Source organism: Lissotriton vulgaris, chromosome 5 (assembly GCF_964263255.1).
Source record: "Lissotriton vulgaris chromosome 5, aLisVul1.2, whole genome shotgun sequence".
NCBI lineage: Eukaryota > Metazoa > Chordata > Amphibia > Caudata > Salamandridae > Lissotriton > Lissotriton vulgaris.
The window spans coordinates 102,352,194-102,369,032 of NC_141693.1; the positions used below are offsets into that span (position 1 = coordinate 102,352,194).

The window sequence follows — 16,839 nt, forward strand, 5'->3', positions numbered from 1 at the left end:
CCGTCTGCCATCCGGAAATACTCCAGTACTCCCCCGGTTGCCTCTTTACGACCGAGGGAGTACGATGGCAGTTTTTCATGCCGGTGTGTCCGGCATGAAAAGGCAGCCGGAAACTGTCTCTGGGGGCCCACAGCAGAGACCCCATGGGTGTGAGGCTGCCGAATGGCGGCCTGGGGGCACCTACGGTGCCCCTCCGTTGATCCCTGCACCCGGTGGCAGGCACCTTGGGATAAGAGTGGTAGCTGGTTTGTGTACTACTTATAGATTATGATGTAGTGTCCTTTAAAGAGGAAAGCTTTCAACTCTTTCCTAAATTGGAGGAGAGTTTTAGTGCTCCTGATTGATGACGAAATGTTATTCCGGATTATGGTGACATAGATAGAAAAGACATTCTGCCTTGTTTTTTCTATTTCCCCTTGGATTATATTACCTTCAATTCCTGCACACAGATTTTGTGCAAACCCACCACTACAGCACATTCTGATATGATGGGCCCAGTAATATCTCATTACTAAGGCAGAGTTGCCTTTAAATAGAACATTTTAAGATTACTACAGTTTGAAACCCTTACTTGGTTGCTTCAGGAATGGATGAGGAACACTTTTTCTTATCCTCTTCCATTAAGCCAGAAACCAAACTCCTTTTCTGGCACATCTCCGCCAATACTCTATATAGTGTAGCCATTTTGTAGGCAGCGACATGTTAAGTATTTGTGGGGTCTCAGGCAAGATGTATTCTGGGACAACTTTTTTGGCCAAACTTTGAATTAATCACCACTTTTCACTTATTCAAACTTTCATGATACCAACCAATATAGAATGTTATATTAAAACTTCAGAAATGGTTGCATGCAAAACCAGACAAAAACTAAAGCTGCTTGGTGTCCGTCAGCCAAATGGTACCAGAAGAAAGCGTGAACAAGCACTGATAAATCCATTTATTTCTGAGTTTGTATCTAAATTTTTCTCTTAATTGCAGCAACAACATTTTATGAGGAATTCAGTGACTAGCCAGCTTGTTCCTCCCATTGTAGGAAGAACATGGTATGGGTAACTTATTCGTTTTTAGTGGGCTAGAGAATAGTATTAAAATAAGACATGCACATTGTTCTTAATATTGTAGCTTTGATTGTCAAATACTTGTACTCATCGCTACTGGTGATCCTGCTGCAGGAGTGAAATTCAAAGTGCTGTGCTGATGATATTCACCATTCCATTGTTTGAAATCTAATAATCTTCTAATAATTTCTCCTCCTCTGTCTTTTCCTTCCTCTTTATATGTGCACACTTTTCTGGCTAGAGATTTACCTGTAGAAGAGACTTACAGACTTATAAAGAGAACAATATAGCTAGCGATGTAAATCAGAGGGAGACGATGGTAGAGATAGATATTATGTAGAAAGATTTGTGAGGAAGGGGGAGAGGTAAAGTAAATAGAGAACAGTGAAGTAGTAAAATATAAAGATAAAAAAGAAGTTGAAAGAGTAAGATGTAGGTAGAGAAAGAAAGGCAGATGAATTGGTAAGCTTCAGAGTGTGGTAGTAAGAGAAAGCAGTAGTGAGAAGGAACTGTAGAGTGTGGCAGAGGGGTACAGTATCCCAAGGGGAGAAGTACCAACAGAAATAATGTAGAAAACAAGGTGCACTAGGCAGTGGTAAATGGATCAAGAACTAGAGGAAGACAGAGAGACTTGAGGAAAAACAAAGAGATGGAAGGTACAGAGGGAAAGAAAAATTAGAAGATGTATAGAAGAACAGATCAGCCAAAGAGAGTAGTGTGAAGAGAAAAAAACAGAGCCAGGAGTGAAGGATAGAAAGGGAAATGTGGTGCAGCACAAAAAGAGGAAGTTGAGAGATGTACATGAAATAGAGAAAGAGTGGTGGAGTGTATTCAGAATTACCAAGTTGGGAGAGGAAGATATGGTGAGGTAGAGGGATCCATAAAGAAAGAGGCAGAGAGAGATAGCTGAGGTGGAAGGATGAGCTGAACTGGGGAGGGAGGTCCAGAGAAAGGTATGTGTTTGTGTACAAGAGAAGGACAGACAGTAGTAGAGGTAGAAAAATAGTAGAAACCAGAAAGGAGGAAGTTATTTAAAGAGGTGAAGGAAAGTGAAAAGAGGCAAGGTAGCAAAGACGTGGGGAGAGGTGAGGGAATGACAGAGATCAGCTGTGTGAGAAGTGTGGCATATGGAGGACAGACACAGGGAAGTCAGAAGGATAAAAAGGTTGCAGTACAAAGAGAGAGGATGAGGTACTGGAAGTTGAGGTAGAGAGAGGGCATTTGGAATCATTGATGTGGATGAGGGCACAGAGAGTGGTATAGAGCTGGGAAGATCATGGGAGACAGGTAGAGAAAGATGAAGTCGCAGGAGGTATATTAGGTACAATGAGAGAGAGGTGAGGTAATCAAAGGCGAGGTAGAGAGAGAGCTGAGAGGAGGAGGGCGCATAGAGAAGCCGACTTAGAAACAGAGGTTAAGAGAGAGGGTTATAATAGAAGAGTTGAGGTGAAGTAAGGGGGAGAAATGACACAGAAAGATTGGTTTAATTTCCACCAGCTGCGAGGGTTAATGGTGGGCAGGGCAGACATGTACTCCAGATTTATTGTATTGTAGCCCAGCACACTGCAGCAGCCAAAGTTGCTGTACTGCTTGTGCATGGGGGAGGAAGCAGCCCAGAGCCATATTTATTCAAAGTGGCCAGCTGCTACTCACTGACCGTGCGATGGCGCATAAACAGGCTGCGTAGTGCTAGGCACACCCTTTGCAGCATGGGGCAGATGTACTTGTTTGCATTCTGGTAATGGATTTGTACTGGAAGCATCTCCTTCCACTACAAAATCCTATGCCTAGACAAATTCTTAATGTACACATGTATGTGGGCTCTACAGTGCATCACACATTCAATTAATGGACTGTTTTGAGAAATAAAAACATTTCTCCATGTTTGCTCCTGCTTCATGGGGGTGTTATGTTTTTTATGCAAAACCCAATCTGTGTTTCTTAGAAGATCAAGCTTTGTGTTAAAAACTATGGGTGCACGTGTTAATCCACCTAATTTACACTAAAGTAATGTCCCCTTCACGCAAAACAACACTTTCCCTGTTTGCCTTGAGAAAAGGGCAGCTTTTCAGCTCAAATGACCTTTGAACTGGAAATTAAATACCTTTGCAAGATATTTTACTTTTTTGGGTCACTTTGCATAATCTTGCCCACAATCAAACCCTTAGTAAATATGGCCCTAACCTTTCAAGCACTTTAGGTGGTCAAATTAGAAAAAGAAGCTTGTTTTTATGAGCAGCATTATTATGACAGGAATTACAACTGTACCACTCACTTCACAAGAATGCACTTGGAAGGTGGGAGCCCTGGGCAATATTCCACTTTGCCCATTCCTTCAAATGTCTCTGCAGGAGTCAACCGATGTCCTGCAATGTATGATGTTGATCTTTAATGCATTGTGTTTGCTCTCAAGTAAATGTTTATTTTACTAGCCTTCTATGTTGAACGGTTTCAGCGCTGTGATTTGCACACCCTTATAAGTGACGTAATAAACCTTAGAAGATCCCTAGCCAAGTCTTACCTTGTATACTGTAGGTAATTAAATGGAAACCTCTTCTTTCCCACTGTTTGGATAGTTTCTCTGGTCACAGGACCTTTAAGGACCTTACTGGGGAGGGAGGAGATGCCGCCAAATGGCCAGAGCAGCCGACTTTGGGGCTGGGAACCCAGCTTTGAGTGTTGGCTTCAGTTCAACATGCTGCGACTGTGGGCACCCCCACTCCCCCCAAAAAAGGAATCTGACCTTGTGCAGTGTAATGTGGTGCTCATATACAGCACTCTAATACCCTTGAACCAAGTTTGTGCTCTATAAGAAACTTCAAATACCAGTAAATAACTAAAATACCATTCTTGCTCAACCCAAGATAGCCATGTTTGGTTTGGTTTGATGGCTAGCCACTCTAGGATTGGCTCTGAGTGGGCTGGTAGATCGACAGATGTGGTCAAGTAGGAAGTCATGGTATTAGAGATGGTGCACTCCTCAAAGACAGGCTACAACAGACTTTAAAGAATGTGTTCTTCTTTCCCAAGTTTCCACAAAAAACTTGTGTCCAGGGTTAGACTGGAATAGAAAATGGGCCAAAATTGGAGTGACTCCCCAGTAGAAAATTAGGTAGCTAAAACATTGGCTCATGTTTGCAAAGTTGGGCAGTTATGAATTAGTAATGACACGCTGTATATTGTCTTTTGCAAAAAATGGATGTCTGCATGGATTTGAGATTACTACAAGCAATGTTTGTTTTTATATCAGGGAACTCAACAGCATAAACCAGCCCAGCAGACCCTAAAACAGGCCCACAAACAGCCAATAAACTGACCCACACACTGATCTATCGGACCGGCACATTAGGCATTACCACATTGCCATATAGGGCTGTCTGCCCATGAATCTAGCATCTGCAGAGCTTATCGAGGGCAGCCACTGTATTTGTTCTCCATTGATGGGTCTATTACTTCCAGCATCTTCATGCTCATTGATTCTCTGTCAATCTTTATTTCTTACTTTAGTTAACAAGAGCTGTTCTTGTACCAATGGGAACATGAGCATAGAAGCAATAAATAAACAACACAGCGTTTCAACTGGAGCTCTTTCATCTCCGCATGGTCTGTACCACTTAATGACCAATTCACAGATGCTGATCTAATCAGGGGTTCATTGATTCCCTCTTCAGCTGTCCCTCCAATCCATATGTCCTGATGAAAGAGATCGAAACACTGTTGACATCACTGCACACAAACTCTTAGTAGGCATATCATTACTTGCCTTTAAAAGGGCCTACAGTTGTGTGCACCAGAGAAACACGTATCAGAAGGCTCTTATGTTTACACAGATTTACAGTGGTCTTACCTCTATGGGGTTGATTCCAATCTCGCTAGGAAGACCTTCGAATTGGATTCGTAATTGCATAAACCGATCCGGAGCCCTTGTTCCCGACCGAAGAGTCCCCCAGTCCGAACGACCAAGTACAATGCGAATATCTCGTCCACGTCTACCGAATCATTTCCGAACCCGATCTTGTCAGTTCGACTTGTTCGCAGCCAAATCGTGATGCTCAATGGAGCCGGCTTCCGATGCACGATTCGGACAGCCGTATGGACTCGATTTTGCCGAGACAAAACAGCTGTGGTAATCGGACTTCGGGGTCTGTAGCAGGCCCACAGAATCGGTCTCATGGGGGTATCCATGGGTCCCCCATTCCATGCATGCACAGTGTAGCTGGCACCATGAGGTGTCAGCCACAGGGTGAAGGCTTTTCCCCACCTACCCCTTTTTTTCTTTTGGGAGCCTGTGTACACGTTCGGTATACAGGCTCCCATAGACTTCAATGGCAGTCTGAGCGAACCGAGTCCATCACTATACGGATGCATTGGAATCGGTCGCTCGGACTCCCGATTTGCTAGGAAAGCCCTCCGGATCCAAATCATACAGAGGGCTTTCCTAGTGATATCGGAATCGGACCCTATGTGTTTTTTCACTGGGACACGCTGCACCTGTGTCTTTTTTTTATAATGTGGACATAAATGCTTTCTCTGTCTATATCAATGGTTTGTGGATATTAAACACCATTCTAAACCTAGACCGAGATTATTTTACAATAATTGAATGCACTGAGTTCATTTGCTGGCAAAAAGTGAAAGTTGTCCATTGTTTTGTTTATTCTTTTTTTCTTGACAATAATTTGCATATAATAATGCTTCATTTTAATTTCAGGTGTACTGAAAAGGCGTCATGATATTAGATACATGGTGCCTCCTAATGTGGTCCCAAAATCCAAGATCGACAGGACCTTGAGTATTAGAGGTAACAAGGATGGAATCCACAGCTTGTTTTATATTTACTTTTCATGTACATGTTTTTTTTTCTTTTTATTTTATGTTTAGTTCCTGTGGACGTGTTTTCTTTCCCCCTTATTTTATCTTTACTTTCTATTGATATTGTTTCTTTCTCCTTATTTTATTTTTACCTCCCATGGATACAGTTTCTCCTCTCTGCTTTGGATTTGTAAACTGTGTTGAGACATGCAGACTACAGAAAATCAGTCATCATTTAGATTTCATAGACACAATATTGCTTCCAATTCCATAATATAACACATTCGAAATTGTGCAAACATTATTCAAATTAGGAAGCCAGCTTGTCAATAACTGACCTACAACATAGCTTGTGTATGTGTACTTGGCTGTATGTCTGGAGGGGCTGATGAACGGACAGATGGATGGATGGTGTGATGGGTTAGCTAGTTCATTTATGGGTAGAGGTGCATACTTACTGAGCGATCATTCATATTATGTAAGAAATATATGACTTACCATTGTCATAATAGGTTTCTTAAATATTTTTACGTTAGTTTATAGTAACAAGACAGTTTGTGTTTGTTTTTAGAAAAATGGTGAAATCTCAGCTGCTTTTGCCGTCTTAAAATGGACTAGATTAAAAGTGTTTTCTCGCTACGTCTCTTTTTTGCTTCTTTTTCAGCTTTTTTTATTGCTTTGAGGGTGAAGCTGCTATAATAGCAGGTGTCTGCTATTCTTTAGGTTAGTTGCTTTGATGAACATAACTGTTAATAAGTTGTTACTTTGCATCTATGAATATCACACACATAGATTGTTATACTAATTTAGGGCATTTAAATAGTTTGTTTCAGTTAAATCCAAATACTTTCTACCCCAGGTAATATAAGGGATAAAGTACCCCTTGCCTTACATTATAAGGTCCACAACCTTACAAAAGAAATTGTTCTTCTGCCTCGTTCCTCTATATGATTATGGAAGTCATCAGTGACTTGCAATATCATGTATGCCAGGGGGTACTTTATCCCATATAGTACATGGTTACACCATCACCTTTCCCACAAACCACTTAAATCCTATGTGCGTAACTCTTTCATAAGAAAGAAAGAGGATGTGTGGAAACCCTAAGAATAAAAATAAACCCCCTAGTGCAAAATTAAATACTTCAGAAACCTGTTAGATATTTGTTGCAAACAGATATTAGAAACAGTTCAATAAAAGTCAGTTTTCGAATATAAAATAAAAGCTGTCGCAGCTTGGAATGTGTAGAAACATGCAGAAAAACGCTAGCTATTCTCAGAGTATCTAAGGAGTGCAAAAATAAAAGTTTTCTCAGCTTGCATTGCAAGCTAGAACAAGCATTGGCATAGCCAATAGGTCTCGCTTTTGGGACCTTATAAGTATTTAGTTATGCAGCACAATATCCTTAGTGCAACAACATGAACTGTTGCATGGATAAACACTTATAAGGTCCCAAAGGCAAGACCTATTGGCTATGCCAGTGCTTGTTTAGGATTTGTGCCCTCCAGAACACCCAGATACTGTTCACAGGGTATGCCAGGACACCCAGATACTATTCACAGGGTATGTCGGGACACCCAGATACTCTCACACGGTGTGCTGGACACCCAGATACTCTTCAGAAAGACACCCAAATACTCTTCAGAATGACAGCCTACGCTGCGAAGATGCTACTGGAATCAACCTGTTGTTTATCTGGAAAGATTATCGAACTTGGGGGCAAGATGTCAGAAGCATGTCTCCTCTGCTTCTGAGAACATCCCCGTACCACCCACAAAACCATGACGAGACATAATCGATTTACAAAGCTGTCACTTCACCTCTTTATGGACTGGTGGTAAAAATGATAAATAAAAACCCAAAGTTTACTAAAAACAAATGTCCAAAAATGCAGAAATGTAAACATCTAGAAAACAAAAATACTGTATGTATGATAATGCTGTAAATTTGTAACAAAAATATAGGGATCAGGGTGAACAAACATTTAGTTAGACCAATCAATTTACATTTCTTGACAAATGGGTAGTAAAGGTATTTATTTTGTGTCACACTAAACGATGCATTATATTATGAGACGTCTAAACTCAGTCTCAGCAGCTGCTGCCTTTGGGGCGCAGCTGAAGATGACTGGCCCTTGACATACAATGCTATCAAACCTAAAGTTTTTTATTGAAACTTGCTGGACTTAAATTATGAGGAGTGCCTCTTGAGGGGTGAGCTGTTATGGATTATTTTGTACCCCTCTTGGACAAAGAAGGAACCCTCCTCCGAGCTTTAGCGCTCTTCATAATAAAACAAGACCTGAGTGCTTTCCTTTACCGCCATAAAATGTGGGCTGAAAGGCAGAAGGCCGGCAGAGAATTAATGTAGCTTACAGTCTAAAGGCAACGCTACAACCGTGATTAAAAAGAAAAGCTAAAAATGTCTAACATTGTCCACAGCCTCACTGCAAGCAACCCATCCTGTAAAGAGCTGACAGGCCTAGTGTGTCAGCTCCATCAACCTCTCCAACGGCTAAAGTGCAGTGCTGCATTCCCTTCCTTCAAATATTACCACAGGTCAAACCAGCAGCGTCTCCGGGCAGATGTGACATGCCTGAGGTCAGGCTCCAGAAGAATCAAGGGGGAGAGGGAGGGGGTGCAATAGATTTTTAACAGATGCCCGTCTTCATAAAGGCAAAGGGAAGAGAAACCGGGAAGAGGAAAAAATATGTAAAACTCGCACTGTAGATGAGATCGGGATGACTTAAAAAGGCAAAGGGGGAAGGGGAGGAGCTACGACAGCAAGCAAGATGGCCGCATAGCTTCCCGGCTCCGCTGACCCCCGTCTCTCGCTCGAAGATCCTGTCGTATATCCTGGTTTCTCGCCCCATACCCGGGTGCATGAACTACTCTACGAACTGATGGTGTAATCCAGAGGATTTTCCGACATGGTGGAGTGGAGTTCTGTTGAGGTTTAATTTGAGGCCTAGCCCAGTCTGGAAGCCAGGGTCTCAAGTTTTGGTCTAGCCGGGTCCTAGTTGAACAACAGCGGACCGGAAAGAGCGGCAGGGTCCGGTCCACGGAACTTCCGACATCTTTCTGATTGATTTGCTGCCGATCTGCTGCCTGGAACTGTACCGGAGGTGCGGAGACGAGTGATGCCCGAGGTGGTGTGTATGGGGGTCCGAGACCCGGGGGCCTGGCGTTCGTAGCGCCGGTGCCGTTGGATCGGAGACTTGGTGCGCACTAACGCCTACTGACGATCGGTCCCTCACGGTTCATTCCTGCTCCGCCTAATCTTACCCCGGGGAAGGCGCCTCTCCGTGGGGGTCAATATGCTTGATGCCATGCGAAACCTGGCGGAGCGGTTCCAGTGCGGCCCGTCATTGCGGTCAGTGATGGCGGCCCTTGAGGCACTTCAGGCGACTATGGAGACCCAGGCCTGGAATCTGATGTTGGCGGTGGACCGACTTAGAGGATCGGGACCGGACTCTGTCTTGCTGCCCGAGACCCAGTGGCCTGTTCCTTTCCCTATTGATACCCCAGCGATGCCATTTGACCCGGTGCTTGGAGCTTTCTATGCCCCTACAGAAGTGGAACGGTTCGAACATGTGGAGATTGGCGATGCACCTACAAAGTCGGAATCTTTGGAACTGCAATTGGCGGAACATTTCACTGCTTTTCCCGATTTGGAGATGTTTGCTCGTAATTGTGATCTGTGTGGGACTGTGTCGCACCCCCTTCCCAGCTGGTCCATCAAGATGGCGGATGGGATAGTGCCTGGTCTTAGAGTCGGGAAGGGGCATCGTTGGACTCGAGCGTCTACTTTGGGACTTGCCATCCTTTCTTCGACTAATAGACTATGTCTCGACAACTTCTGTTTGACCTTTGACAATTTTACGGTGGGGCGCTCTTTATCGGAGGGGATCAGCAAATTTGATTGACGGGGCCAAGGCTGAGACTGTTGTTTGAGGTTTCACAATATTGATTTATCAGTAACGGGACTGCTTTATTTGGTTACCGGAGTCCGGGGCGGGATTTCTGGTTTCCTCTGATGTACTGTGTTATTGTGGTCCGCTTGATTGTGTTAACATTGCGGGGGATTCTTCGTTAAGACGGGGGGAGAGTCCGGGAATGCGTATGACACAGCCCTCCCCCTTTTCCTTTTTTTGGGCAGGGTTTTAGTCCCTTCTTTCTTTCCCTTTTCTTTTTTTCCCTTTGTTCTTCTATATTTCGGGTTCATTTACGGGGCGACAGGCACGCTGCTAGGGGGGTAGGCCGTAGTCATCTGCAGGGGTGCAGGGTGGGGGGTTGGAGGGGGGGAATTTTGTTTTTACTATTTGTTTCTATGGCCTTTTTTCTTCTTATCTTTCTTCGCCTTTTCTTTTGTTTCTTCTTTTTCGGGTCAGCGTAGTGGGTCTATTTCTTTGTCAATTGTCGACTTTTTATCTGTGCCTATACTTTCACGGTACTTCAGTACCATCGGACGGGCGCTCTACTGGTGCGAAATTAATTGTATGCTTGTTGATCCTGAATCGTATGCCTCAGCGCCACTGTTTTGAATGATATCGACCTAACTGTGGACTTCTTACTGTTTTGCCCGCCCTTTATGCACCTTTGTGATATTGTATGGCACCTGATCCTTCTATCTTATATTATAAAATGGAACCTTTATTATCCTGCTATTCGTGTAGTATGCTATGCTGCCAGTTTTAATTGAAGTCGTGCTGTATTCGCCCCCCGGAAGGCCGAGTCTGGTTCTAATTGCTTGATTGAAATGATATTGATTAGCGGCCAGCCCTGGTGGTTGTAGGCCCATACCTGTAACTGGTTGAAGTATCAATAAAGGTTTTCCAAAAAAAAAAAAAGGCAAAGGGAAGACAAGCCCAGTTGAGGTCAAGAGAATTTTTTTTTTTACAAATCTAAAAGTTGCACTATAGTTGCGATTGTGATGATTGTTTCCAGATGCGCAGCCCCATAAAGAGAAACAGAAGACGAAAGAGGGGCCATCACACGCTAGACAGTGGATGGGCAAACAAACGACAAAGCAAAGATGAGAGAAAACTGGCCAGCGTACACAAAAGTCTCCAGTTACAGACGCAGGCTCCAGCGTGAAAAACAGATGGCACACTGCAGGCATTTAAAAGAAGTGCAAGCAGAGTGGACTAAAACTGTAGTTAGGCACCACTGAATTTGGACTACACGGAAGTTAGCAAATGGCCAACAGCCAACAGAAAGGGAGATAACAACAGCAATACCACAAGTAAGCCAATAGCAAGCAGAAAAACAGATTACATGAAGTTTAAGCCAACATACAGATTACTTTATGTCACGCGGAGACAGCGCAAGCAGTGCATGCGCTGCCAAGGCGAGACCTAAAAATGGGGCAGAAGAAAGACAAGCAACATTCTGTTGCTAAACAGCTGCTTTGATTATGCTCTGTGACCTGACCTGGCTTTCACCGTTGCTGCTGGCTCTAGAAGCAGGCATTGTGACATCAGAACTCTGTTCTAATAACTTATAATAGTCGAGATCTGATGTCTTTCCTCTATAATTAACCACTGGGTGCGTTAGAATTCACTGATTATAAAGAAATGAGAGACTAGCGAATATACAGGATCCCATGTGTTATAAAGGTGATATAAAATAGGTGACAGTTTTGATTATTTATGCTTTAGGGCTACTACTAACTAAAAATCAGTTATCCAAACAAATAGGAATAAATTGATTATAAGTCAAAAGTTAGTGTTTTATCAGACTTGAGAAGCAGATCTGGCGGTGACGCTTCAAAAAAGCTATTGTAGTACGCCATAAGCATGTGATCTTAGTAACTATACATTCAGAACTGAGCCATGGGGTGTTAGAAAGTTAACCACCCTATTGTTAATTTAAAACAAAACCCTTACATGATTAATGAATAGTGCAAATGCATCACAGTAAAGGAAGGTACTGGTCTTGAGAATGTATATTTTGTCGCCTTAGTCATTCTAGGCCGCTCTTTGACTAACCCAAATAAGACCCTGAAAGAAAGCATGTGATGCTAAGAATAGACATCTGAAATATAATCAATGGAATATTGGATGTGATTGTAGTTTACCTAACTTCTGCCTATGCATGGAAAATGTATTGATACGACATCCACTGATTCTATTGGATATGGGACTGGGCACAGAATGAGAGCAATGTACTAATTTCTAGGAGCTGAGTAAGTGTGGTTGGTGTTTGTAGTGATGCTTATCTTCTTTAGAACTGTGGGTAATGCTTTAGAATATGGATGTTAGAATGTAAGCATGTCTTGCAAGATGATTCTAAGAGTGTTTACCAGACCTGAATTCTACTTCAATCTGGCAGCACCTTTTATACTTGCTTCTTCACTTTTCCTGCAATAAACCTTTTTTAAGTTCAAAAGAATTTTATTTGATAGTAATAAAAAGAGAAAATCAGGTGTCAAACAAAATACAATGGAATACAAAGTTAAAGACTCTTAAGCAATAATAATAAAAAAAAAGAGAACATAAGTATACGAATGCATTTGCAATAAGAAAGAAATCTGGGTACAGATTGAAAAATAAGGAAGAGATATAGGAAAAATACATGAGCATAAAATATGGCAATCATAAAAACATTGAGAAAATTTGAGAGAGTGATACAATGAAGAATAAATGGAACGTATCGGGCGATTAAGGGGGTTTGGGAACTTCTTGTTGTGGAGGCAGAGGATGAAACAAACGTTTACTGCAAGAGTCCAAATAGAGTGTAACTGGAGTCCATAAGTCCATGCGTTTGACAGCCAAACATGCCGGGAAAACATGAGTGGTATCGAGCCTGTGGTTATGGCAGACATTAAACCACCATGCTTTGAAAGAGATTTTGGAGAAATCCTTCCAGTTAACTGTTAATTGTTGGAAAGCAGCAGCAAGTAAAAGGTCAACAATTTGGGGTTTCAAGTCAACATCATCCCAGCAAGGGGAAAGGCTACCCATAAAAATATGTGTGTGGGAGAAAGGGATAGAAGTGTGGAAAATCACATTAACTTGAGCCCAAACCTGCAACCAAAAACTACGAACATGAGTACATAAAAATAACATGTGGAATAAATCAGCTTGTGGAGATGAGCAAGACCAGCATGTGTGAGGAGTATTAGGAAAGCGTTTGTGCAGGTCAGAAGGTGTGAAGAGGAGTCTATTATAAATAAAAAATAAAGTCTGAGTGAGTGTTGCTGCTCTTGAAGATTTGCGGAGTTTGGTCCAGATTTTGTCCCAGAAGGGAACTGACCAGGAGACAGACAAGTCATGCTCCCAGGACTCCTCGACTTTGGATTTAGGTCTTGGAGTCTTACTAGCGTGAAGGTGTTTATAAATAGCAGTAGCCCTTGGTGCAGTGCGTAAGAAGGAGTGGAGTGAGGAAGTGAGAGTGGATGGGGGGGAAGGAGGGTTGGGTTGAGTGAGGAGATCGTATTTCAATAAAACTGCGTTTTTAAGGGATTGATATTGAGGTGCAAAGGAGGTGGGTAAGTCATAAAGGATGCGAAGTTCATGAAAAGATAAAAAAGAGGAGTTGGAAAAAAGTTGGGAAATCCATTGCAGACCTCGAGTATGCCATGATTTCCAGAAAAAGGGTCTGTCCCGGATAAGTAAGGAGGTGTTATGCCATATGGGGGAGGATAGGAAATCGGCAATAGTGGTAGGGGGTGAAGGAGAGGAAGAGAGGAGTATTTTTGTGGTAAACTTATGAATCGGAGTAGAAACAGATGCAGGTTTGCGAGAGAAGGAGAGGTATTCGGAAAAAGAGAAGGGAGATAGAAGAAGGCGTTCGAGTTTGGCCCATAATGGACATGGGGTGTCAGGATCTTGGAGCCAAAAAGAGGCTTGTCTCAATTGGAACGCCTTGTGATAGGCTGGGAAATCAGGGAAGTTAACCCCACCCTCTGATTTAGGACGAATCAAGCGCGCCAAGGACATTCGTGGTTTCTTTTTGTTCCAGAGAAAGGAGATTAGAATGGAGTTGATCTGTTTGAAAAATTTGGATGGGATAGGAACCGGAATATTAGAGAGCGTGTATAAAACAATGGGAGATAGCATCATTTTTATAGTGTCTAGGCGGCCCCACCAGGAGAGGTAAAGAGGATGCCATTTGGACGTGAGATCTGTCAATTTTTGAATACATTTGGACATACATAGGGAAACAGTATCGGGGATGGCGGGGGCAACATGCATTCCACGGTACTTGATATGGGAAGGTTTCCATGTGAAGTTGGAGGCGGCAAAATCTGGTTTGAATGTAAATTTGGTTAAAGGAAGGATCTCGCATTTGTCATTATTAAGTTTATAACCAGAGATTTGGGAGTAAGCATGGACTTCGGTAAGAAAAGCAGGAATGGAGAGAGAGGGGTTGGAGACAAATAACAGAATGTCATCCGCATAGGCAGCTAGTTTGATGTGGGAATCTGATAGTTGGTAACCATGGATGGAGGGGTTTTGACGAAGCTTGGAGAGGAAGGGTTCTAAAGCCAAGTTAAAAAGAAAGGGGGATAGGGGACATCCTTGACGAACACCTCTTTTTAAATCAAAAAATGAAGAAATTTGACCATTGGCGCAAACCGCTGCGCGTGGGTTAGAATAAAGCAGTGAAATTAAAGACGTAAAAACAGGACCAAAACCGAACCATTGGAGGGTATGAAACAAATAAGTCCACTCAACCCTATCAAACGCTTTTTCAGCGTCCAAAGCAATGGCCGCAAGAGGGTGAGGTAAAGGGCGGGATTTAGAGAGAATGTTAAATAGGAGTCTGGTGTTGTCAGTGATAAATCGGCCTTTGACGAAGCCGGACTGTTCTTCACCCAATAAGTCTGGAAGGAGAAGGTCGAGTCGAGCTGCAAGAGATTTTGCGAAAATTTTGTAATCAATATTGACCAGAGAAATCGGCCTGTAATTTTTGCAATATTGAGGATCCTTCCCCTCCTTGGGTATGAGGCAGATATGAGTGTCTGAAAAGGAGCCAGAGGAAGAACCCAAGGAAAGGAAGGTGCCGATAAGAGAATGGAGTCTGGGTATAAGAAGCTTTGAAAAGTGGAGAAAGAATTCTACCGTGAAGCCGTCGGGCCCAGGGGCTTTGTCTTTTTGGAGGGTTTGAAGTGCTTTGAGTAATTCTTGTTGGGATATATCGTGTTCTAATTGAGAAAGGTCAAGTGGAAAATGTGATGGTTTTTGTATGGTGGAGAAAAATGTGTCCAGTGAGTGGGAAGATGGGTGAGTTTCAGAAGAATATAAGGTCTTATAGAAAGTAGAGAATGTAGTGAGAATGTCTGCGTCTATGTGTTTAAGGTTCAAGTCAGTGTCGTAGATAGATTCAATGTTTAGTTTGTTGTGTTTCACCTTCAGATAATTAGCAAGATCTTGCCAGCCTTATTTTTGCCCCCATAGAACTTGGCACTAGACTTTAATAAATATAATGATGCATCATCTGTAGATTTTTTGTTAAAGTTCATCTTAGCGCTGATAAGGGCGGTTAGAGTTTGCTGTGAGCGGGAGGTAAAATAAGAATGCTCCAATTTCTTAATATCTAGAAGGATGGTTTTAGTAGCTTCTCGAGCAGCTCTACGTTTTTTAGCACAAAGCCAATGATAAAGTCCCTCGCTGCCGCTTTAAAAGCATCCCAAATAGTATGTTTAGGAACAGGGGAGTTATCGTTTAGGGCAAAGAATTCATGGGAGAAAGAGGTGAAGGCGGTAGTAAATTTGGGGTCTAGGAGAAGAGAATTGTTGAAACGCCAACGTTTAGGGCCTGTTGATTTGGGTAAGAGATCCAATTGAACTAATGTAGGGGCATGATCAGAAAGTAAGATTGGACCTATTTCTGCATAAGAGAGAGTTTGGGCAATATTGCGAGTAACAAAAATGTAATCGATTCGAGATTGGGAGTGATGACATGGGGAGTAGAAAGTAAATTCTTGGAGATTTGGATTACAAAGACGCCAAGCATCAGTGAGTTTATGCTGGGAGATGGTTTGGGAGAAGGATTTGTGAGGTTTGTTAGGAATGAAATGTGCTTTGGAGTTCCTGTCTAAAAAAGGATCTAAGGGCTGATTGCAGTCTCCCGCTAAAATGAAATTATCATCAATGAATCTGGTGATGTGCTGGGAAAATGAATGCCAGAAAGTGGGATCACCAGTGGTAGGGGCATAAACATTTAGAAGAGAAATTGGAACATTCTTAATAGAAAGTTTAACATAAGTCCATCGGCCCTCAGTATCTGACTCTTGAGCAATCATAGAAGGAGAAAGAGCTTTGTGACATAGAATAGCAACTCCATTGCGTTTACCATCTCCAGGGGAAAAATAAACATCACCCACCCAGCTTCTTTTCAACTTAATAGATTCTTCAGCAGACAAATGGGTTTCTTGCAAAAAAGCAATGTCCGCATTTAAACGCGAAAGATGAGACAAGATTCTTTGTCGTTTGATAGGTGAGTTGATGCCCTTAACATTCCAAGTGATTATTTTAAGAGACATATCATATCAAAGAAGAGGAAAAAAAGAAAAGCAGAAGAAGATAAGAAAATTCGAGAGGGATCCAGAGGAGTAAGAAAAGCAAGGAGAGCGAAAAGGTCAATGAACGTCAGTACATGATAATAATGAGCAAGAAGATGAGGAAGGGGGGGAAAACGTGAGGAAGAAAAAGATGGAAGCGGTAGATGTAGAAAATCCAGGAGGAGAAAAGTAGAAATAAGTGGAGTAATAAGAGGAAAGAGAAAATAGGATGAGGAAAAGGAAGATAGAGGCGAACGATGTAGAAAGAGTGGAAGGGTAGTCCAAGAAATAGTTAGAGTAATAGAAAGAAGATAATAATAGAAGAGTATTCGAAAGGTAAGAGAGAGAGACACCTGTGTAACAAGGGCAATTTGGGAACCTAAAAGTGATAGAGATACAAAAAGGAAAGTGAACAACCGGGAGGAGAGGGAAAACATACTTACGAAGGGTAGAGATGGGGA

At 42.4% G+C, this 16,839-nt stretch overlaps 1 protein-coding gene across 2 annotated transcripts in view; it reads left to right on the forward strand.

The window, feature by feature from the left end:
- C5 (complement C5) overlaps positions 1 to 16,839 on the forward strand; it is a 352,588-nt gene that overhangs the window by 224,804 nt on the left and 110,945 nt on the right. For both annotated transcript variants that reach the window (XM_086920988.1, XM_086920987.1), the window contains one exon: positions 5,770 to 5,859. In XM_086920988.1, coding sequence (XP_086777114.1) covers positions 5,770 to 5,859 — 90 coding nt within the window. The remainder of the gene's footprint in view (positions 1 to 5,769; positions 5,860 to 16,839) is intronic.